The sequence below is a fragment of the Pseudophryne corroboree genome, chromosome 1, assembly GCF_028390025.1.
Source record: "Pseudophryne corroboree isolate aPseCor3 chromosome 1, aPseCor3.hap2, whole genome shotgun sequence".
Lineage (NCBI taxonomy): Eukaryota > Metazoa > Chordata > Amphibia > Anura > Myobatrachidae > Pseudophryne > Pseudophryne corroboree.
Window position 1 is genome coordinate 507,109,212 of NC_086444.1, and position 25,507 is coordinate 507,134,718.

The 25,507-nt window shown below is 41.6% G+C and overlaps 1 protein-coding gene across 1 annotated transcript in view; it reads left to right on the top strand.

The window, feature by feature from the left end:
• Positions 1 to 25,507, top strand: part of CEMIP2 (cell migration inducing hyaluronidase 2) — a 132,293-nt gene that overhangs the window by 28,413 nt on the left and 78,373 nt on the right. Inside the window, exons 2-6 of the mRNA XM_063913887.1 lie at positions 9,964 to 10,317; positions 17,717 to 17,857; positions 19,263 to 19,824; positions 21,658 to 21,827; positions 23,946 to 24,134. Coding sequence (XP_063769957.1) covers positions 9,987 to 10,317; positions 17,717 to 17,857; positions 19,263 to 19,824; positions 21,658 to 21,827; positions 23,946 to 24,134 — 1,393 coding nt within the window. The 5' untranslated portion in view covers positions 9,964 to 9,986. The remainder of the gene's footprint in view (positions 1 to 9,963; positions 10,318 to 17,716; positions 17,858 to 19,262; positions 19,825 to 21,657; positions 21,828 to 23,945; positions 24,135 to 25,507) is intronic.

Here is a 25,507-nt window from a genome sequence, read left to right on the forward strand (position 1 = left end):
ATAGGAGTGATCCGTAAAATGAAATTCCTGCTGGTAAGAAAAACCTCAAGACAAAAACCTTCCCTACAATAGGGTGGCATTGCAATCCCATACGGTCACATGGGCAGGGCTAGTAATGATAAAGTTTTCATTCACTGCCATTATTTTGACTTAAATGTTTGGATCTGACGTGTACTGTACTTCCTTAACATGGTCCGAAATATTCTTAGATCGCAACCATTCATTACTGGATGTCCTGATTACAACAAAAGCAGCAACATATAATGGCTGTCAATACAGGTTGAGTATCCCATATCCAAATATTCCGAAATATGGAATATTCTGAAATACGGAATTTTTTCAGGGAGAGTGAGATAGTGGAACCTTTGTTTTCTGTTGTCTCAATGTACACAAACTTTGTTAAATTTACAAAGTTATTAAAAATATTGTATTAAATGACCTTCAGGCTGTGTGTATAAGGTGTATATGACACATGAATGATTTGTGTGAATGTACACACACTTTGTTTAATGCACAATGTTATTAAAAATATTGGCTAAAATCACCTTCAGGTTGTGTGAATAAGGTGTATATGAAACATAAATGCATTCTGTGCTTAGATTTAGGTCCCATCACCATGATATCTCATTATGGTATGCATTTATTCCAAAATACGGAAAAATCCGATATCCAAAATACCTCCAGTCCCGAGCATTTTGGATAAGGGATACTCAACCTGTATATCAATTAGTCTGCAAGCATCAGATATTGAGACAACTCTGAAAGGGTGTGGTAATTCTATTTGTCATATATAACGCTATTCCAGCCAGTATGACTTAATGTGTTTTTAAAAAAACTTTTATTAACATTTTATACAAAATTTTTCAGTATAAAGTTATGACCAATCAGGGAGTGGGTTTGGTAGACTTAAAGATGATTAGAATATTGTAGAATAAAGCAGTTGGAGGTAAGTGCTACTGTTGGACATATTCCATAGTATTGGCCATCACAGGGTGGTGGTCATCTCTTTTTAATGTGCTCAGCTCTACAGAGCTTTTACATCTTTATTTCATCTCACCAGCTGCTTCAGAATGAGCATCTTGCATATTTGCTACATCGTTAACATTGTACATTAACTGGAGGATTTAAACATATTTATGACTAATGTGCATTCTTAAAGAAATAGACCAGGATGCTGTGAATCTATATTTTAGTAATCTTACAGCCTGCACCCTTTGCTAATTAATAGGATCCAATTTTTTAAAATATTTAGGGGTACTGAAGTCACCAATTTCCTTCCTCACCCATATCATTTAATAGACCTACATTGCAGTAGTGCTACAATTATTGGTGGTGCTCCCGCACCAGTAAAGCTTCTGTCCATGTTGGCGATGGCACCTTCTGCTGATACACATGCTAAGTGAGTACAATGTTCTTGTCTCATTTCTACAGAAGTAAACTCAGGTTATTTGTGCCAACTGACATTTGCTTTACTAAATTAAAGAGGCAAAGGCTAGCCTATGGTACAGAGTCAATCTGCCATTAATGTCAGCATGTGCAATGCTTGTGTTATTGGCTACTTCCATTTAACAATATGCATGCTATCTTTCTTTTCATACAGATTTTATGTTTTGGACATATACCAAATCAGTTTGCATTCAATTCAGATAAATATCAAAACAAATTAAACAAAAGGGACCTTTTAATGGATATATATAGGCGGACCATATTATCCCTTTTACCTGGGACACTCATGAATTACACAGGTTCTGTGGCCGGCTGACTACAAACCTGCATATCACCTGGTTTTAAGCATCCACAGAACCTGTGTAATTCATGAGTGTCCCAGGTTAAAGGGATAATATGGCAGGCCTAATAAATAAATAATAATAATTAATATTATATATATATATATATATATATATATATATATATATATATATAATTTTTTTTTTTTTTTATAGTGGAAGTAATGAGCGGCACTCACGGGTCTTAACTTAAATGAAACGAGACCTCACCCCATGTACAGCAACGTTTTGGTATTTTATTTCAACCGTCGTTGGGCTCAACTAACAATACAAAACCATCTTACCTTTATAACATACAAAACTTCATGTGCAACGGTCACAGGATGCCCAGGTGTCTGGACTTCCGCTGACGTCAGTCAGATCTGACCTCACCCATTAACCCTTCACCGTGATACATAACAAAGGAATCTGTAAAATACTATGCAATATTAAAATCAGAGATGTTGCTTCAAAAGATAAACTGACATTATCATATTAGGCAGAAGGTATATAAGCCAGAAGTATGAACATAAATGCAGAATGATACAACTATCCACATTATAAATGCAACATTATGACAATATTCAAGCACCAAGACTAAAATGTAGCAAGCTAGTTTACACTTTCAACAAATAAGTCAGGCGTATGACTCCCATTTATAGAAAACTTAATTGTAAGAGATTCATTAAGCCCAAGAGGGGCAACTGTGTTCAGCTGATATATGCACCGTGTCTCACATTGGAGTAACCTTTTTATTTCTATCACCACCTCTCCTATTTTCTGGTACGTGGTCAATCATCTTATAACATAAACTGGAAAGATTGTGCCCACACAGTTTAAAGTGCTTAGCAACTGGCTGGTCTACAGCCTTACCCTCTATAATTTGTTTTATGGCGCTACGATGTTGTACCATATGCTCCCTAAGGTACATGAAGTTTTCCCCACGTATCATAGCCCACATGGGCATTTAATATAGTATACCACAAACCTGTAAGTACAGGTAAGGCAGTGGTTGATCTTCATAACTTTACCAGACTGGATGCAACAATGTGTCCCCAGTTTCTAAGTAAATGCTGGTTGTACATCCCAAGCAACGATAGTTGCCTGGTTTTTTAGTAGGAAAATTAGTAGGTCAAGGCATTATTTTTGTTTTTCATTTATTAACAGTTTCATATATAGCAAAGCAAATTCTGTTGCCCTTTAGAATTAGAAAAAACAATGATAAAACAAAATTGGATAATAACAAACAGTCAGAGGTAGGAAGGCCCTGCTCACAAGCTTACAATCTAGGGAAATAGTACCTATCTGTTGCATAGTTGTCCACCAGATTGCAAAGGTTCTTGGTGGGGTGTATGATATAATGATGAATCTGGTTCGGGAGGAAGAGAAAGTGAAGAATGAGAAGATGTGTGTGGACTCTGCAGAGTGGATGCAATTTGATAGGAAAGGTTATGAAAGTTACGTGGGTGGTTCTGGAATTTGATACTTTTGCCTGAAAAGGCAAGTTTTCAGGGAACGCTTGAAGGTTTGGAGACTAGAGGAGAGTCTAATTGTGCGTGGTAGGGCATTCCACAGAGTGGGTGCAGCCCGACGAAAGTCCTGCAATCGTGAGTGGTAGCGAGTAATGTGTGCATGAGAGACGCAAATCTTGTGAAGAGCGAAGAGGTCGGGTTGGGACAGATATAGATCTATAGATATAAATATAATATATATATTTTTTTCTTTATCAGTACATGATGTAGTGGTTACTGCCTGATAGCACTGAGGTCATCCCTTAATTTCCCCTGTACTTGCATGGGTTTACTCCAGGTACTCTTGTTTTCTCCCACACCCAAAAAATGTCCAGGTAGCCTAATAGGCTTCTGACAAAAAAAAAAAAAGAACCCTAGTGTAACTGTGTCCATGTGGCATGGATCATAGATTGTAAGCTCCACTAGGGCAGGGACTGTTGTAAAAGACTGACTGAAAATATTATCTGTGAAGCCTTGCGGAATGTTAATAAATAATAAGAAAACCGCTGTACCATTTTTTTTTTTTAAGTGACATTTAAAACCTTAAAGGACCGGAACAATATGGCTCCCGTTAAGGCTGTGATCTGAGAGCAAACACGTCTCTCTAGATGACCTTTAGCATTTGCATATAGTGTGGGGAGAACTATCATACGCTCTCATGTTGGAATATGTGTGTACAAATGGAGGTGGTATGGCAGAGTGTTGATATGCACCAGTGGAAGTCCTGATTCAGTGAACAGCCCAGTCAACTTAACCAGTGGGGTGGTTTATTTAGCAGTTTTGTGAATGGTACAGCCATACTGTTATGTTTATGTAGACAATTCAGCATGATGCGGAACATACAGATCACCAGCCGGTGACTGTAGGGGGGAAGCGATGCAGGATGCTGGCGGTACCAGTGTTGTGGATAGAGGTAATCTCCGGGTTTGTCTGAGCCAAGTATAACATGTCTGTATTCCACTGGCGCTCTAACACAGTAACCAGATGGATCTGCACATACGCAGAACTACAGAGGGTGGCCATCTTGGGTAAGGATTAAAGCCTCCCTAAAGGAGCCATACATAGTTTGTACAGTAGCACTCTTCCGCTTCAACATCTCCTGGATAGCGGGAGTTGTAGGGGATTAATGGTGAGATGAATCAAGCCTTCTAAAGAGTAGACAAGTGGAGAAGTTGCTCATAACAACCAACCTATCATTTTTATAGAATATACTTGATAAATGCTACCTCAAAGCTAATTGGTTGCTATGTGCAACTTCTCTACTTGCCGACTTCTCTCCGAAGAAGGCTTTATACATCCCCTTAGTGCCTTTTGCTCTGTCTGTATTAAAACATTTTTTTTCAATGTAGGACCTCATTAATACAGGTGCATAAATTACATAATTAGCCTACAGTACTTAGACTTTCTGTGTTGGGTATCTAAAAAGTGAGTTGTTCTCCATTTTAAATAAGAGAACATGTTGATTTTAAACTGAGAAAAGTTTTGTAACCAAAACTGTTTTTAGGACATGAAGTTGTAAATATCTGTCTGTCTTGGTTGTGAACTCTTTCAACATTTTTCTACCACAAAAAGCTGGAACTACATGGGAGCACAGTTCTGACTATTTATCAGAAACTAGGAACAGGATGAACCAAAAATTAATGATATGAAGGGGGTTTGAAGTGTAAAAATACAGTGTGTCTTCTATACGGTTTACATTGTAGCACTTCTTCTTTGCTTCAGCTTTTTGTGGTACTTTTATATTCTTTGTGGCATCTGTGTCAGATATGCTTAATTGACAGCCAAATTGTAAGTTCTCTTTTGGTCCGCAAAGATTTAGCAAGGCAACCAATATGGTAAATCCGTCGCATACCTCCTCTAAAATTCACCTGTCATCACATCCCTGCTGTTGGCGTTCTAATTTAAACCTGTAGTAGTGATTGATAACTTCCAAGTGTACTACAGTACTTCCAGTCTTACACCTGAGACCTGTACTAGAACTATTACACAGCAATCACATGAAAATGTGAGGTTATCTTTTTCTTCTTTCAACATTTTATTAATGTTTGGGAATTCTTCATATTTTCATATAGTCATGGACTACCAAGGCAACCTTTGTGAACCGGCACATGATGTAGTGAGCACAGAGACTATGTAAGCCCATACAAAGACTGTTCTCCCTGACCTCTTGCCCCTCTGCCTTCACACGACATGCCCTGAGCCTTTGTGTTCCAAACGGACTGTGTCCATCAGACATAGAAAGGGCCTGATTCTGAGTTGCACGCATTGCCAATGTTAGACGCAGTGGCGCACTTTTCCCCCCTCCCTTCCTTCTGTGCACGGGTCCTGATAGCATGTGCACATAGTTGGAGTTGCCATTGAGGCACATGGGAGATGCACGGTGTCAGAATGTATTGAATATGTAGTGAACAGTGATTATCTGATACCATTGTGCAGGCTATGAACAGACAGTTAACTGTCAATTATTAATCTGCTCTCTGCCATGTTTGGACCTTTCTTGACATTTGTGGTATCCTGGGTGTTGTGGCATGGACTGATGAGTTAGATGTAAGTGGTACCTTTTTATAGCTAAGACAGCAGCTCCACTAGATCTTCCTTCTTTGACAATGACTCCACAAGCTTTATCCACCTTCGGCTAGGTCCAGGGATGGTCACGGTCTGATGAAAATACAGGTCACCATACATATTGTACCGTATGACAGGATATTGCTATTACTTCTGTGCTGCAATTTCAACACATTTGTTTGTAATACAATAGTGAATAATCAATGGACTATAATTCCCTCTATAGTTTGGTAATAGTAAAACAGATTATTACTTATGCACTGAAACTGAAGGGAAACTGCTACAGGAGAAAAATTACTTTGCAGGAAGGGAAGTGGGGGGTGGGAGAGGCTTTTACAGTAGAGCGATGTAACATGCTTGGAATAGACGTAAGGGGTTGGGTACGTGTGCCCGACGGTCAGGAGACCGTTGATCACAATATCAACGCCGGGATCCTGGCTGTGAGATGGCCGACGGGGGTGGGGGGTGGATGGGAAGGGTTTGGTGGGGCACAACAAAGCATCTTGATGACTCACTGCGCTCGCCACAGGTTCTATTCCCATTATATGGGTGTGGGAATAGTCCCCTGTTGGTTGGCATGGGACCTGCTCTTTGTAATATCATATAAAATTAACTGGAAGGCATTGTAATGTGAACTGAGGCACTGTAATCTGAAGTGGAGGCACTGTAGTGTGGCATAATATGACCTGGGGTCACTGTAACATGGCATAATATGAACTGGGGTCACTGTATGTCATAATGTGTATTGGGGTGCTGTGTTGCATAATGTGTACTGACAGCCCTACAATGAGACATAATGAGAATTATGGTTCAGAAAATCAACTAGGTTACTATTATTGGGCATAGGGAGGCCAATCCCGGGATCGGGATCGGCGGGATCCCGGGATTTAGGCCCAAAAACGGCCGGGATTCAATCCCGGGATTGGAAGCTCCAATCCCAGGGATTGAGGGATCAGCGTTGAGCGTCCTCAGGGCGCTCAGACGCTGCCCGGCTCCCTCCTCCCCCTGCGCAGCGTGACCTGTGACTGTGAGGTCATGCTGCGCTTTCAGCAGCCGCCGAGCCGGAAAGTACGGCGGTCTTCACTTGCCGCCTCCTCCCGGCTCATCCTGCACTCACCCGCTGCCTCCTCCCGGCTCCCCTACACTCACCCGCCGGCTCCTCCTCACCCGCTACCTGGCTGCAGGTTTGTACGGGTTTTCTTATGTCTGTGGGGCGGGAGGGGCGGGGCGTGGGGGGCGGCCGGACACAGTCTAAAGCCTATCCCGGGATTAACCATTTTTCAATCTCGATACCCGCATAAAATTAACAACAGCAACAGAGAGGGATCTCTCTAGAAGCATTTGGAAATGGGCCCCTTCAAAAGGTTGATATAGGGCCTGCAAATTTCTGATTATGCCCCTGGCTTTGAGATTACCATAAGGTTAAAAAAGGGGCAGACTAGATGGGCCAAGTGGCAGTACACAGTGCAAATGGCCTCGGCTACTTAGTTCCAACTGACATTCTGAGCAACCATAGGGCTGCTCTCGAAGTTCGATGGTGCGAACAGTGTTGCAGGGTGATTCTTAGTGATGTACGGGACAGCTACATAAGTTCAAACCACGTACTTCTCCAAAATACCAAGATTTTTGTTGGTCTTAAGTTATAGGGTAAGGTATTGCTACTAAGCAATTAAGTTTTTATATAACAATAATTTCTTAACAGACCAGTTTAAAAGGAAAAAATAAAATAAAAGTGTGTGGTGCACGCGACTTTATGTTCACTTTCTGGAGAATCACTGTGCAGATGATGCGTCTTTGGGCCTGATTCAGAGAAAGATGCTATATTTTTGCAGTTGAGCGATTATTTGTGGTTTGCACACACATGAGACACACTGAGCATGCATATAGTTAAATTACCATTGCAGTCCCAGCAAGGATTTGGCCACAGTGTGATTGAGGGAGCGTTTGTGAGGTAATAACGGAGTGATGGCTCAAATGCAGGCATGTCCTGACCATTTTTGGGCATGTCGCAGACTGCATAGGGTTATTCAGAACTCTGATAATTGACTAATCGGCATCTGATGCTGCATCTATATGCACAATCTCTTGGATTTGTAAATCTGCAAGTGGGTGTCCCAATATAAATTCCAGCGCATGTAACATTTGCAAAATGAAACACAGCCACTGCGTACACATTCACTGCAGCGGTGGCATTTCTGCCATCTCTGACTTGAACCCTTTGGTATGCAAATGGCGGACCAGAGACTGCTTTTGTGTACACCTCTGAATCAAGTCCTCAGACGCTTGCACAAGTGAGTATTACACAGTACTTGGAATATAGCCGATCTCAGTATCTCCTATATACTCTCTCAATAGTTCCTTGAATAATTCTCAGTAGCTCTTGAATGGTTATCAGTAGCTCCCTTTTATAGCTCTTTTACTCACGGCCTCCACTGATGTCTGCTGCAGCTCCCAGTGCTTGACACTGTCTCTGGTTCCCAGTCTCTGTCGTTTCTGCAGTGGTCACCATCAGCGGGTACCCAGTGGCTTCTGTCACCCTCAACACTTCAGCAACAATGCCCCACCTGGTCGCTTTGCTCTTGCAGCAGACCGGCGGCACCTCTCCCCGCTCTGCACTCTGCTCATCGTCATCTCCCAGTCCTAAACTGTGCATGCCCAGTCCAGTTCACTATGGTCTTGTCTCTGTTTTGGCACCTAACCGCATCAACTAGTGGCAACTTCCCTAACTGGAAAGTCCATGGCCTCCTCTTAGAGCGATCACACACTGCCATCATGTACTGCTCCAATGATCTCGCGCACATTATTTGCCACTAGGTCATGTCCGCAAGCTTTTGTGTTGGGAGAGGACTATTATGTCTACATACAGATTTACTAGCATCATACCAACATTTATCATTCCTGAATATTTACTTTAGATGAATGCAGAGGAAAAAAGAAAATATCAGTACAGTCCATTTTGAAAACTGCCAACTAGGAACAAGAAAAAAAGGACTATAGTCATAGGGGTAAACGTAATAGCCTGCAGTTTGCAGGGATCGCCAGGTTCCCGGTGAGTCTGGCTGGTTGCCTATTAAAGTGCCAATCTTTTAAAAGGCAAAACCAACATTTGACTTTCTTGTGTCGACATGAGTGTAGAAATGGTAAATGTTAAATTGGCGAATGCATACCTTTTTGAGAGCACAGGAGAAAGATAGGGGAGTAGTGAGATGTCATAGGATTGCTGATGTTGGGGGAATTGTTAATTGGGATGGAGAAGAGGGAATGGCTGTGTCACAGAGCGAAGATTAGATGGGTCCCTGGTTTGAGAGGTGTCCCCAGCAAACAGGATTGGGTGTGAGCAGGAATTATGTAGTTGAGGTTAGAGTTTTATGGACAGGAGGGTGGGTGCGGGGATGGTACGTGGCGTAAATATGTAGATAGGGGGGTGTAACTGAATATTTTTTGTATTTTTAATTATTATTATTTTTTTACAGTGTAGCTTCATGATGTATTTAGACCAGTTGATTGATTTATTTGTTTCATCCTTCCTGTGTCATTTCATGTGTATATCTCTTGGTCATCTAGGCCATCTTCATTTGCGGTATTTTCCTTTTAGGGAGGAAATGCTGTAGATAAACTTTTTCCAGTGGTGTTTCCTCTGGTTTGGTAAATATGAGTGTGCAGTTCTGTTGTACAAACTTGAATAAAAGCAGAATGATATTCTGTGCTGAGTGCTTATACGTGCTGCTGCTTGTTAGAAGAAATGTTGTTATTGTTGGTTCATGTTCTTCATACCTATGCCACGAGGAATTATAGGGTAACAATAAGTACCCTTTGTAAGAAATATTCCCATAGAAATGGGGTGTATGGAGCAATGCAAAGTTTGAGTCTCTGCCGAGGCTTGTTTCTCGTGGATTGACGCTTATCTCAAAGCATTTAAAATCAATCCTCTTTACATCGGTCTCTGCCAAATATACAGGAGGTAATTGTGCTGCCCCAATTGTATAAACAGTGAAATGACAGAAATTCTTACTGAGAAATATTTGAAACCAAATTAAAGGAGAAAAGTTTGCGTTAACTTGCATTATATGATGGTCCCTCCTAGGTTAACATTTTCTTCCTTTTCTGGTCATCATTTTCAGGGATATTTTAACCTCACATAATCATGCAGTCAATTGACTACAGAGGGGGATCACGGCTGTTCCTCCAACCGCAGAACGGCAGCAAGATGCGGTCGCCCGGCTATGTGCCTGGTAGAATTGTTCCGTTACGCCCACCACCCCCTCCAAAGACTCAAGCATCTGCCAAATTCATTTCTGCAGGACAAGAAGCAAATGCAACATTTGGGTTTTCAGGAGATGGACAACGCAGTGAAACACACATCATTCACAGGAGAAGACACAAAAATACGTTGATATGCTTTACCGTTTCCAGCCTGTCATTTTTTATCATCCTGGCCGTTGTTCTAGGAATATCCTCTAAGTATTCTCCAGATGGTAAGTTGTTTTTTAATGTTCGTGCATTAATATTGTGTTTGTGTGATTGTTGAGACATTTGAACACTGTTTCTAAGTGACCTGACTAAGGGATTGTACAGCCTCAGGTCATCGTGATATCGAAGGAAAACACTGTCTTGAGCTGGCCAAATACATGATTTATTTCTGAATGAACAATTAAACTTCTATACAAGACATTAACACTGCATGTTTAATGTAGGATTGATGAAATTTAACAAGTACAATACTAAATTGAAAATGTTTTATTGTGGCAAAAAAAATCTTGGCATGCACAATAAAAATGGTTTACTGTCTTAGTGCTATTCCTAGGTGCCATTGAACTTAAACAACCACAAACCCTCCAGCCCACACCCCCCCATATCCAGTCATAGTTAAACCTTCTTGCCACCGTATAGTACATAGCACATTTACTGGTGACTTTGGGGTAGATTCAATTCAAAGCGCTGTGAATAGCAACATTGTTAGTTGGGCGGTGCCAGTACATGCCCCTTAAACTCTTTGTTTAGTTGCGAGAACTGGCATTCTCAGACTTAACTGCCGTGATGCTGTTTGCGCCACGCTAAGGGCAGGAAACTGCACCACCGCTCTTGTTTCGTTGGATTTCTGCTCGCACCTCCTCTGGTCGAGCTTAATAGCCCGGGTAATTGAATATCTCCGGGACCTCCTTCACAGCGATATTAACATTGCTTTAAAATGAATTGAACCCATTAAGTCCTGCTGCTATCTTTTAAAACTGTATGCATATATATATTGAATGACCTAATAATCTGCGGGACAGCAGGTGAAAAATGTGGAGGCACTGGCAGGAAGAACCACAGACTAGACTTATTCAGCACCATGAAACAGTGAAGTGTACCACTCACCTCTGCTATCCCCAAACAGTGGCCTGTGTGCAGATCCTTCGGAGGCCAGAAGAAAAGAGTGCGGCTTTGTTCTCTGGGTTCAGAAGGGTTTTTTTTTTTTTTTTAATTGACTGCAAGAAATTATGGAAGATATCAATTTTACTCTATGAGCTCACTTGAACTAATTGTTGTAGCAAAGCACAAAAACGAAGTAACTTTACACCTTGTCACAACCCTGTTGCACTGCAGGTGGGGGAGATGTGGGTGGGGCGAGTCTTAGCTTAAATCTGAATTGCAGTGTAAAATTAACGTTGTCCCGTATTTTGTGTGGGCTACATGCAAACGCAGCAAGTATTTTCCCTGCATGCAAAGAAGAAGACATGATGTCACGCTGAGGAGGGTGGGGCAGCCAGGATGCTGTGAGCAGTGGTACAGGCTGTGGGGTGCTTGGAGCATCCAAAGGAACAATCGGCTATACTTAATGCGCTTTACATGGAATTTTAGATGGCAAACCTTGTAAATACACAATCTGGATGAAGGATATTGTTCTTCATCTACAGAGGATATCTTATCTATTTCCTGTTACTTCCCCACAATAAAGCAGTCATTGCAAGTGCTTTTATTTAAAATAACAAAAAACAAAAACCTGACCCTTATTTTGTTATAGAAATACTTTTATTAGTGTTCACTGTAGGGTGAACAGGGGGCTTCCCGGGGAAATAGGGCACTACTGAAAAGAGAGATGCCCATCCCAGATAAGGGCATGGCTTTGTGACTATCACCCCCGCCCCTCAACACACACACCTGTTCATCAGTCTTGGGGGCATGCCCAGCACTTAGGAGATGCTGGGCTGCCCACAAGCTCTCCTCGCACTATGAATAGATGGGCATGGCATCTGTTCATTGGCGGTGAGCGTTGAACCGCAACTTCTGAGTCACTGCAGCCTGGGGTCAGCAGAAGGTAGGCTATTTCATTGGAGCACCTCCATAAGTAAAGGGCACAATAAAAAATAAATAAATAAATTGGACAAGGCGAGCACCTATTCCGTCTCTCACAGCATAACATATTGGTGCACAGAGGGCTGTTGCAGAGTTGAATGCAAGTCGTATGTAATTGCTTTCCATATTGCATGCACGGAATTTAACCACTTTACTGATAATTTTTCCCTTCAAAAGCGTTAACTACATTTTTAAAAAATCTATTTAATAAAGTTAAAGTTTTTTTTAAATATTTAAACATTATATTATGCACATCTGCAGAACGGATCTCCTCGTCAAAAACGGAGGGACAGGGTGGGACGGCGAATTTGCATGAAATCTGACCATGCCAGTTAAGTGGTTAAGTTCTTCTATACACAGTGTTTTTTGGATTTATGTGGTACAATGAGTCCCCCTGGGGGATTTCTGTAGATCATACAGTAAAAGTTCCTCAGCATGATAACTTTTGTTATTTTAATAGAGTTTTGAAACACTGTATCTGAAAATGTAAAATAGGCATCACTGCAGCCGACCATTTACTGTGTTTGCAAGTGAATAAGCAAAACAAAAGTTTTTTGTGAGCACTCACAATTGCAGTGTTTTTGTGGATGCTTGGCCAATATGGCCTTTAACCTTCTGTGGAGAAATTTTAACTCTTGTTTCAGAATGTTTATCCAGAAGAATACTTTTGAGGCACTTATAAGTGTATTATGGATGTATTGCTAACGGCAGTATCCAGTTAAATATGCCTTTAACGGTTTTCTCCCATCAAGCCTTAAATAGGGCAGGTGCTGTACTGTAACTATACCATACCCTCCAACTGTACCTTTTTAATAGGTACAGTACCTTTTTTTTTATGGTCTGTACCTATTTTTGTATCTCCAAACTTCCATTGAAAGTATAGGAAAATGGACGTGACCACGCCCCTTTTACCCATGGTCACGCCCCTTTTTCTAATTTGTACCGATTTTTGTGTGTAAAATGTTGGATGGTATGCTATACCACACAGTTGTGTGCACTTGCTCAAACCCATGTTTACACTTGGCACAACTCTGCATACGGGACGCCATAACAATGCCGACATCTGAATCCTGACAGGCGGTGAAATGCCGCCGTTGTAATACCGGCGAGCCAGGCTATTCTTCCTCTGTGGGCGTCCACGACACTAAAGTGCCCTAAACACACGGCGATGTGCCGCTGAGGTGCCCTACGGGCGACCCGGTGATGGGAGTGAAGTTTCTTCATTCCCCTCGTCACCCAGCTCCATAGCAGTGCATGCTAATATGGACAAGATTGTTCATATTGGCATGTATGTATAAGCGATCTGGCACCAACGATGAACGAGCGTGGTGCCATGCATCATTGGTGCCTACACACTGAATGATATGAACTAGTTCTCGTTCATTAATGAACGAGAACGTTCATATCGTTCAGTTATATCTTTAATTGTGTAGGGCCTATAATAGAGGGAGAATATAACCTGTAGTGAGCCACAGTGACCTTAGCGAGCCCACAAGGGGCTTTCTAGCGCTCGCCCTGCTGCCGACACATACTGGCGGCTGTGATGCCATTGTCTGTATCTTGACAGCCGGCATCCCGGTCGCCGGTAATTAGTATATATTTCCTGCATACCCTGTAGTGTGCTCAGTTCTGGAGCATGCACAGTGCTGCACGCGCAAACTTCATTGCATACATTCATCTCTGCATTGGCCCCAGAATGACCTGACATGGCTCCAGAGGTCGCCACATGATATGGTGTGCTGTGCTCCTGATTAGCTTCCCTGACACAGTTCCTCTGCTTCCTGTGTGCTCACAAGTCAGGAGCACTGTTATTGAGCTGGAAAGAGTTATTTCAATAATAAGCTGTTTGTTAGTACAAATTATCCCGTTCTCATGGTAAACATGGTGAGATTGCATTGTACAGTATCTGCCTTTACTGCATTAAAATGCTTACGTGTCTATCTACTCCGAATGTAACATTGCAGTAGCTTAAAAATAAAACTCATCTGCAAATTGTCACCCACATCTTTTGTGTCATTTTATGTATTCTAATTAGCGAACTGAAAAAATCTGTTTTGTTATGTATATGTATATATATATATATATATATATATATATATATATATATTTACATTTGCAAATATAGGGCAGGATTTCAAATGTTCCTCCCTCCCACCCCCTATTGCGTCCGCTGATGGTACTCTAATGTTACTGCCGATGGGCGCGACAAATTTATTTCAACTCTCTACCCACAGAGAAAACGAGCGGAAATGCGTGTAAAGAGACCCGTTTGGGTGCCCAAACGGGTCTCTTGATGATCGCGCTCATTACTTTAGTCTGGTTTAGGCACTTGACATGCCTAAACCAGACTGTAATGAGCGCAATCATTGCGATAACGGGGCACATTTGAACATCACCCCTTTATCTCCTGTCACTTTAGACGGGTGATCGCAAGTGCGATGTGATTTGAATCCGGCCAATAGACTTTCTTCTTCAGCATCCAATCCACAGACTACTCTTGTTATAAATGAGTGCTGATTCAGTAGCTTATAAAGAAAAACACAAAAGGAGTGCAGTAGTATTCCAGTAAGGTGCCTACAGTGGATGCCTTTTGATACACCAGAAACTGAGTTTCTGATTTATACCCTCTAACCAACAAACCTAAAATAACTACTTCGGCAACCATTTTTTGGAATGAATGAGGTCACAGCTTTTATATTTATAACAAATTCTTGAATACATATTTGTGTGGCAAGAAGGTAATGCATGTCGGCACAAGCCAAGTTATAATTAATGAACCTCTAAAAGGGGCAGGTCTCCTGATGCAACCTGGACTATCCAGGTACCATTTTCCACTACTTGGCCAGCACTGGCACCAACCCCAAGTCTGAGACAAGACCCACTCCTAAGGTAATGTCATTCTCACTGATATCAAAGAAAAATGCCCGTCAATCACCCTTGTGTCTTATTTGGTCACCGGGGAGCCAGTGTCTCTTCGTCACTCTGCACAGAAAACTTAATGCACTGACGAGATGACAGGAAACGACAGAAGAAAACCAGAAAAATAAAGGTTGAGTGGCGGAATCCAAAATAGAAAGAGGAACACTTCTTGTCTGAGCCAATAGAAATGTCAACATGAGTGGACTGTCAACAAAATGTCCCTGGTGGTGTTGCAATAACTTTTCAATGGTGTGCTGCCCTAGGGTGGTCGGGCCTGAGCCGACTTTGTGGGGTCCAAGCCCTGGACTTATGCTTAGTTAGGGACCTCCAGCAATAGAGCAGCCGTGAAGTGGCCTGGAGGCTTATCATATCTTTTGCAAAACATATGTAACGAAGAGCTCTAAATTTTCTATTATTACATAGTGTATACAGTTCTTCTTACTAACAGCCAGCAGAGTGCGTGGGAAAAATCCCTTTTGTATTTCTTGTCTAGAGTAACCCCCTCCCGCAGCACCTGGGGATTGTTACCAGCTTGATTAGAGCAGTATTCCACAATTTATTGCAGTTCGGTGTTGCAATAACTTACAGTAACTTGTACAGTGGCTTCTGGTCCAGCAGTCAACTAATTCCTGTGAATCCTACGGTGCTTCCAGCCATTAGAATGCCTAACCCCTAGCCCCACTTTTACAGCTTTACTTTATCCTCCTCTCCGTAGCCCAACCCTAACACAAAGCCATAAACTTGTGGCTATGGACCTGTGTGGTGGCACATTGTCATGCTAAATGCATGACCTGATCAGGTGTAAATGATCCGTAGTGTCAGTGATGTTTGCTGATGTGAACATGGCCCTAATGCGTTCCAGTTAAAACACCCCACACCGTAACAGAGCCTCTGCGACTCTGGACTGTCCCTTGTCATGCAGGGTCCATTGCCTCATCTGGTTTTCTCCACATGCATAATCTGCCTAAAACAGTTGAAACCTTGACTTTTCGGACCAGGCTGCACATTTCCAGGCATCTTGCATCCAGTGGCTGTAATCACAAACCAAGATGATGTGCAAATCCTGGTTCAGTGGGGTCAGCAATGGGTCAAGATTGTCAGCTCCGGTACCCCATAGAAGAAAGGGAATGTTGCACTGTTCAACCGATGAATTTACTTGTGACCCCAGCATTAAAATTTGCTGTTAACTGACACAATATTGCATGCTGGCTCGATGTTACAATGCATGCTAGACTATGCTGACAGCAATCGTCCAATTTTTTGTTGCACACTATGAGCAGTGTGCATACACAGCCCTCTCCCTCTTCACTCTATCACACAGACAGGTAACTGCTTCTCACAAAATCAGAACACTTGTCGTCTTCTTCTTAGTTACTTTTGTGCTGCAGTGAGTATTCCACTGATCTGTTTGGCTGTAGGCTGTCCTATTTTTCAACCACTTAAAAACATAGTGCAAGTACATGAATAGGCTATGGTTATGGATAACAAAAAGTTTCTTAGACACTATTCAAAAGTACCAAAAAAGCATCCATAAAGCTATGTTGGCTACAGTGTAACTTCTTGTTATACGGTAGGTGTTTTCTTTGGGTAGTTGCATATTTTTTCCTGAAATGTTTAAGTTTTCTGCTGTACTGTAATTTTAGATACAGATTAAATAAAAAAAAAAAAAGTTACTTGGTCTTCTGTGGAAAGGTACCAAGTTATCTAAAGGAAGTTCCTTTTTTTAACTGTGGGTTAAATAGCTACTTGATTTATAAAATGAAATAGGGCCAGCACGGATGGTGTAGTGGTTTTACGTTACTGCCTCACAGTGCCGAGGTTGTAGATTAGATTGCTACTATGGCCCTCCAGGTACAGTACTCCAGTTTCTTCCCACAGTCAAACAATATTTGTGTATGTCCGTGTGGTAGGGAGCAGAGATTGTATGCTCCACTGGAGCAGGGACTGATGTGGTATCCGTTCAGATGGTCGACAGTGTTAAGGTCGACCACTAATGGTCGACACATGAAAATGGACGACACGTGAAAATGGTTGACACATGAAAAGGTCGACATGGTTTTTTTAATAAAAAAAAAATAGATTTTTAACTTTTTCATACTCTACCATTCACGTGGACTACGATTGGGAACGGTAACCTCTGCCGAGCGAGCCATGCAAGGGGACGCAGTACACTAATTGGGGTTCCTGGTCATGTTACAGAAAAAATTGCACCAAAACCAGTCCAAAAATCCATGTCGACCTTTTCATGTGTCGACCATTTTATGTGTCGACCATGTCAACGTCAACCAATAGTGGTCGACCTAATGACTGTCGACCTTAACATTGTCAACCATTCATACCGGAAGCGCTGATGTGATGTCTATGTGGTAGGGAACAGAGATTGTATGCTCCACTGGATTAGGGACTGATGTGATGTGATGTCCGTGTGGTAGGGAGCAGAGATTGTAAGCTCCACTGGAGCAGGGACTGATGTGAATGGCCAAGTAGTCTCTGCGGAATATGAATGTGCTATGTAAATATGTGGCAATAAATAAAATAAGAACATTGGTATACATCTCACAGTGGGGAAAAATACTGTACATTATATTAATTTTTTTTTTTCCATCTGCCTTACTACAGAAAACTGTCCAGATCAAAACTACTTTCTAAGTAACTGGAATCCTGGGTTTGATACCACAAAGAGAGTCGTCATAAAGAAAGGAGAACTTTTCCGTCTGCAGTCGGATGCCACAGTGCATTCTATAATCATACAGGATGGAGGTGTGTGCAACTTGGGGCAAATCTCTCATCTATCACATTCTGTGGTTACTTCTACATTATTGTTATCAGATCACATGCTTCTGCAGCAAGAATGCATCAGATGCGTTCTCTACACATAACTGAAATAACTCTACAAATATTGTTGTTTCCAACACACTGAACACACCATTTTGATTATTGACTAGCATTCTCAAATTTGCAAAATGTATGTTTGCACAATTCATCTGGAAGAATTTTGACATCTTTACACAGAAAATATGGAGGAGGATAGAAAAACTTTGTTTGGCACCTGATTTGTAACGGGCTGACAAATATTCTTGTCTGAACAGCATCTCTGTTCTCCTGCATGTTTCGTAAATTTAGGGGGTTGATGCAGAATATAACTGGATGAGCTTTATTTATTGTGATTATTCTTAATTAAGCTATGCCTGCATATATTGTATACATAGTATGTACAGTACTGTATGTTACTCGTAATGTAAAAAGTAAAAAAAAAAAGTAAAAAAAAACTGTGTGTATATATATATATATATATATATATATATATACATACATACATACATACATACATACATACATACATACTTGTTTTATGTGTGAGTTTGTGGACTGCCAAAGAGAGCAACAGTATATTGTACTTGTTCCCTTGTCATTTTTCGCAGTCTGAGAGATGGTGGTATAAGATGCATATGTTACTGTGACCAGGAGTCTATAGTATAATGTATAACTTTATTTAACATTCTATGCATTTCCAGTATGTATAAATAGTAAAAGGGCATGCATTTTTTAAAGTAATTATTATTTTTACTATTAGTGTTATCTAGATGTAAGGAGTGTTGTAAAATATGTAAATATCAAACAAATATATCTTATAGAAATACAGTAGCCTTCCTGTAATCAGTGTAGTGTTCGATATCTGCATATTTGGTATGCAAAGATTCCTTTACCTTAGAACCAATATGTTATTGCACATGGGGAAACAACCATTATTCTCTAATTTTCCTATTTTTAGCTTCTTGTTTTCTACTTCCAAAGAAATATGCATACATGACTACTTTAAGCTGTTGACCGTTTCACGGTAAAGATCACTTTAGTTTAACTCCAATTTTTCGGTGAAGCATACGTGCATTTGTATTTTAAACGCAGCAGTAGAGTGTAGCAGTTTGCAGAAACACATGTTAGAAAGGATCTAGGTAGAACATTAATTGTACAGAGATCATCAACATTTTAGCATTGCATTTACTAAAAAAAAGTATCTAGAAATTAGCCAAAATAAGTTTTGTCATGTTTGGTTTGTGTTGCTGCAAACCTTTTATTACCCATATTGTCTCTTTCTTTTAAAGTCCTGTCAGACAAAATGCAGTGGAACTATAAGTTGTAAGTATTTTCTCTTTTTGTTCTACAGGTAAGCTTGTTTTTGAAGACAATGCAAATGGTTCCAAAAATATTACACTGAGGACTCGTTTTATCCTGATAAAGGATGGTGGAGCGCTCCATATTGGAGCAGAGAGATGCCGCTATAAATCCAAAGCAAATATTATCCTTTATGGCAAATCAGTTGAAGGAGACAGTGTACCAATATTTGGGAGGAAGTTCATTGGCGTGTCAGCTGGCGGAACACTGGAATTGCACGGATCTCAAAAATTATCTTGGACCCTGTTGACAAAATCATTGACATCGTCAGGTCTTGTGCCTGGGTCTTACAGCTTTGAACGGGTTTACTACAGAGGTCTGAACTTAAGAGTTGTGGATCAAGAAACCGCTCAAGTTTTAGTAACTGAGAAGTTTGACACTTTTCATTCTGAGGATGAAAGTAAGCGGCTGCAGGAATTCCTGACCACGCTGGCGCCTGGCACTATCGTCGCCATGGCAGCAGGTGACTCGGCAGATAAAAGTCTACTGTATGAAACTCGGCTAGCTATTCAGCGATTTCTCGGCAGTAGTCGAATCAAAGACTTGGGCTATAGGTATTACTGATATTACCGATGTAATTGAATCTGAAAATCTGTCCACATTTCCATACCCTCCTACATGACACATTCCAGGAGGGACAAAATGCTGTGTTCCTGGACTTCCTTGCAAGGGCATTTTCAGAGGTAGGGCTGCGGCGCAGTCCAAAATTCAAATAGGGACGTCACGCCACCCCAACTGCCGGTGAGTCCCGGAAGGCGATGTTTGGCAGCATTCGGGTGTCAGTTAGTGTGGCTTCTCTATTTGAATTTTGGACTGGTCTGCAAGCAACCTCTGCGACTGGCATGGAAATCCAGGAACAAAGCATTTTGTCCCTCCTGGAATGGGTCATGTTGGAGGGGGTATGCATTGATTTTCTATAGTAGCCAAATTTCTGCAACTGTTTAAGGCAGGGGTGTCAAAGACAAGGCCCGCGGGCCAAATCCGGCCCGCCAGACCTCGTCTGATGGCCCGCGGTGCCGCCGCCATGAAACCCCCTTCTCCCGAGTGCCCAGCTCGGGGGGGGCGGGGTTTCGCGGAATGACGCGATTGCGTCGTGACGTCACGGCGCAAACGCGTCATTCAACGAAACCCCGTCGGAGGAGGGAGAAGGGAGCCGCGCAGACGAGGAGGGAGAGGCGGCTGAAGAGCGGCGAGAACCGCTTCAAATGTAAGTCAGCCCCTCTCCCTTCCTCTCTTTCTCTCTCTCTCCCTCCTTCCACCACCTGCCACAATGTGTAAAATGGGGACCTGTACCTGCCGCTATGTGTAAAATGGGGACCTGTACCTGCCGCTATGTGTAAAATGGGGACCTGTGCCTGCCACAATGTGTAAAATGGGGACCTGTGCCTGCCGCTATGTGTAAAATGGGGACCTGTGCCTGCCGCTATGTGTAAAATGGGGACCTGTACCTGCCGCTATGTGTAAAATGGGGACCTGTGCCTGCCGCAATGTGTAAAATGGGGACCTGTGCCTGCCGCAATGTGTAAAATGGGGACCTGTGCACTATAAAAGGGGGCACATGGCTGGGCACTATAAAAGGGGGCACATGGCTGGGCACTTTAAAAGGGGGCAGATGGCTGGGCACATATAAGGCAGGTGGAGCGGTAAATTTTGGATAGACCTACAGATACAACCGGCCCTTTGATGGGGACCAAACTGCTGATGCGGCCCCCGATGAATTTGAGTTTGACACCCCTGGTTTAAGGGATATATAAAATAGGCAATTTTTTACAGGTTGTGTAAAGATCCAGAGTAAAGTTATTTTTTAGGGTCCAGCTGCAAACAAAATCTCTCACACTCCCTTGCAAGTGGAGTCAGGTTTAGCAGAGGAGGGCTAGAAAAAATATAGTCTGGGAGATTGCCTAATATGTAACAGCATCTAGTGTCTCTACCTTACATTGTAGTGTTAATATTATTATTAATAATAATAGTATTCTTATTGTTTATTCATCTAGCACCACCAACTTATACAGCGCTATACATAGAATATTTGTAAAATGCCACACAGATGTGGCCCTGGCTGGGAATTGAGCTTGTGACTTGAGTACTGTGAGGCAGTGATGCTAACCATTTGCCACTGTATTATATTACACTATCCTTAATTTATAGAAACTGTCCAAATGTAGAATAGTTGTTTCTGCAGACTGAAGGCCATTACACAGTACTAATTTTTAATTTCTATTTGAAACCATTCTCAGTTTGTGATCTGTATGATCTTATTTAGTCGGGATATTATGTAGAGAGATGTTTAGACAAAGTGAAAAGGCTAGGTTGCCTATCAGTAATTAAACATTGCCTTGCATCTGGATGTTTATGTGGTTAACTTATTTTGTTGTTTCTTTGTACAGACATGCCTGGGCCCTTGTCAGTATTATTGGTGGGGGTAATACGTCATGTGTTGAGAATAGTAGAATCTATGAAAACCACAGCACTGGAGGGAAGGCAGAGGCTGTAAAAGTTTTCTCTACGTTGGATGGGCAGAGATTTGCTGTAGTTGCATATAGTGAATGGAAAGATGGCAAGTATACCAGCTGTGCCCTGGCTAATGTATATGTGAAAGTAATTATGAGCATCAGAACAGACCATTAATGGGAATGTCAACATCAAGTTCTGCTCGTCTAATATACACATTCAGGAGACATGGGCCCTCATTCCGAGTTGTTTGCTCGCTAGCTACTTTTAGCAGCATTGCACACGCTAGGCCGCCGCCCTCTGGGAGTGTATTTTAGCATAGCAGAATTGCTAACGAAAGATTAGCAATTCTGCTATTAAGTATTTCCTTGCAGTTTCTGAGTAGCTCCAGACCTACTCCTAGATTGCGATCACCTCAGTCCGTTTAGTTCCTGGTTTGACGTCACAAACACGCCCTGCGTTCGGCCAGCCACTCCCCCGTTTCTCCAGCCACTCCTGCGTTTTTACCTGGCACGCCTGCGTTTTTTAGCACACTCCCTGAAAACGGCCAGTTTCCGCCCAGAAACACCCACATTGAAAAGCTTTGTTCGCCCGTGAGTAAAATAGCATAGTTTTGTGTAAAATTGCTTAGCGTCTGCGCCCTGCTGTGCATACGCATGCGCAGAACTACCGGATTTTAGCCTATTAGCAATTCTGCTAAAAATAGCAGCGAGCGAACAACTCGGAATGACCTCCATGGGGGGTAATTCTGAGTTGATCGCAGCAGGAACTTTGTTAGCAGTTGGGCAAAACCATGTGCACTGCAGGGGAGGCAGATATAACATGTGCAAAAAGAGTTAGATTTGGGTGGGTTATTTTGTTTCTGTGCAGGGTAAATACTGGCTGCTTTATTTTTACACTGCAAATTAGATTGCAGATTGAACACACCCCACCCAAATCTAACTCTCTCTGCACATGTTAAATCTGCCTCCCCTGCAGTGCACATGGTTTTGCCCAACTGCTAAAAAAATTCCTGCTGCGTTCAACTTGGAATTACCCCCATGGTCTTGTGGTGGTCATATTTTGCAAGCTGCTTGTTTTTAAATAGGAAAAATCTACTTATTTTATGTTGAAAGAAAATACATGGTCAATGAATTCGGGAACTCTTATTTGTTCCAGATTTTTTTTTTTTCTTCTAACAATATGCACGCATTATTCAAGTTACTAATGTAATAATGTGTTCCTTAATGTAAGTTATACAGGAAGTCAATAGGCCGCCTTAGTTTTGTCCAGAGGCCCAGATTGTACATAAATAATCCAGTGTCAGTCTGTCATTTCTTAAGAGCATGGTTTCCTCTTCTTACTGGCAGTGCAGTCTTAGCCTCCTAGTTACACTGCTTTCATGTGTAACCCCTTCAGCTCTCATGTATTATATTATATGTGTCCAGATGGGTATGGGACTCAGGATTGACACCCATTGGTCAACAGTGGGTAGGTCGACACTTTAAATTGGATGACATGGCAATTAGGCCGACATGAAAAAGGTCGACATGTGTATGTATGTGTGTGTGTGTGTGTATGTATATATGTATGTGTATATATATATATATATAACAGTCGGCAAGGGTCCGGCACAGCCACTTATGTAGATATCACACTGGGTGCCCTCAAGAAGATAGACAGCTTATACGGAAGGTGCGGCACTCCAATGATTTGCACTCACAATGCTGATAGAATACAACGTTTCAATGCCTTTTATTCTTATGGCATTTTCGTCAGGTGACGAAAATGCCATAAGAATAAAGGGCATTGAAACGTTGTATTCTATCAGTATTGTGAATGCAAATCATTGGAGTGCCGCACCTTCCGTATTTTTTACCGTTCCCAATCGTAGTCCACGTGGATCGTAAAGTATGAAAAAGTCCCAAAAAGGAAACAAATTGTGAATCTCATGTTGACCTTTTTTCATGTCGACCTGATGGCCATGTCGACCTACCCACTGCCGACCAATGGGTGTCGACCTGGAGTCCGGATACCGTCCAGCTGCAGATAAGGATATATGACTAGCGTAGAGTACTATTATGCTTTATAACATGTCGTAAGCTGCAGTAACATCCCCTCCATAAGTAACTGAACCCTTCAGCAACTTTTACTTACTTTCTTCATAATCCGAATTCCCAGTGTGATGTTTATGCCTATTTTCAGGGTTTCTTTTTTTTCATATGTAGTTATTTGTTTCATTCAGGTAAATCCTTTTCTGGCTTCAGGGTGGAGGCTGTTGATGGTGTTGTGTTGGATCTTATGGACAATGTTCGCAGTTGGCAGCCTGGAGACCAAATAGTTGTTTCAAGCACTGATTATTCCATGTATCAAGCTGAAGAGTTTACTCTACTCCCTTGTCCAGAATGCAATGAATTTCAAGTTAAAATAAAAGGTAAAACATCTCATGTTAATGAACATTCCATTTATTGATAGTAGATCATAAATAATGATGCAGATTTATACTGAAACTGTTCACCAATTGCATAAATATATTCCCACAATCCTTCTGTTAATCCAGGTGTAGCAGTCTGATTTGTAGAACATATGCTTCCATAGTGAATCATCTAGTAGATTTCAGTGACCAATGGGGAGATGTATGAAACCTTCTAAAAAGGACAAGTGGAGAAGTTGCCAGTGACAACCAAGCAGATTTAAAGAATAAATTTGTAGAATGTACTTGATAAAAAATGTCTAGAAGTTCACTGGTTGCTATGGTCAACTTCTTCACCTTGGATGGTTTGATACAAGGGTGGTTCAATAAGTAAAGTAACAAGACTCTCACGTGTGCAATGTTCTCCATTTCATTCTAAGTTCCTGCCAGACCAGAGCAGATTTCTGCATCTAAAGGGCACACCAGCAGCTGAAATTCATCGCCAACTTGAGGTGTACGGTGATAACGTCATATCATGGAAACAGGTTTGGTGCACTGCCTTCGATAACGGCAGGACAGGTGTTCAAGATGAGCAGCGATCTGGATGGCCAAGCACATCCACTACAGGCAGTGCACCAAACCAATTTCTGTGATATGAGGCTATCACTATAGAACCTGACAAGTTGGTGATGATTTTAAGCTGCTGATGTGCCCTTTGGATGCAGACATCTGGTCACACTGCACCTCAATGTTTGACCATGTTTCCACCAGCCCTGCCATCATACAACTGATGTTGGAGCAGTATGTCTAATATGAGGTGCAGTCTAATGGCCGTGAGGTAAGCAGTGGTCTACCTGCTCTGGCCTGGTGGGAAATTAGAATGAAATAGAGAGAAGTCTTGTTACCTTACTTATTGAACCACACTCATATATGTCCCCTAAAATTAGAACTTTCATCCAAAAATAATGAAGCGGTAACAGTTGAAGAGCTTCAACATTTATCTTCTCAGCTGGGTAGTCTCTCCCATATGTGCGTATATTCCTGAACCAGCTTACTATTCAAAATTAGTTTTAAAATAGATACAATTATTAAAAAGATTTTTTAAAAATAACCCCAACATTTTATTCAAAGAACAGTGTTTTTTTTTTTTCCATCCTAAGATGGAAATAGCAGTACAGGTTTTCTGGCAACAAAAGTGACAGCCAACTGAGATTATTGCCAGGAATAACTCTTCCATATATCTGACGAAATAATATTGTCCTCTGGCATATCAGCACCTTTATCATTGTCTTGCGTACTTAAAAGAGGTGACTGATAACTGTCATCAGTGTGATGAAGCAAAGTGATTTTTGATACATCTTTGGATCATCTGAAAAATATTTCTTCTGATGTTA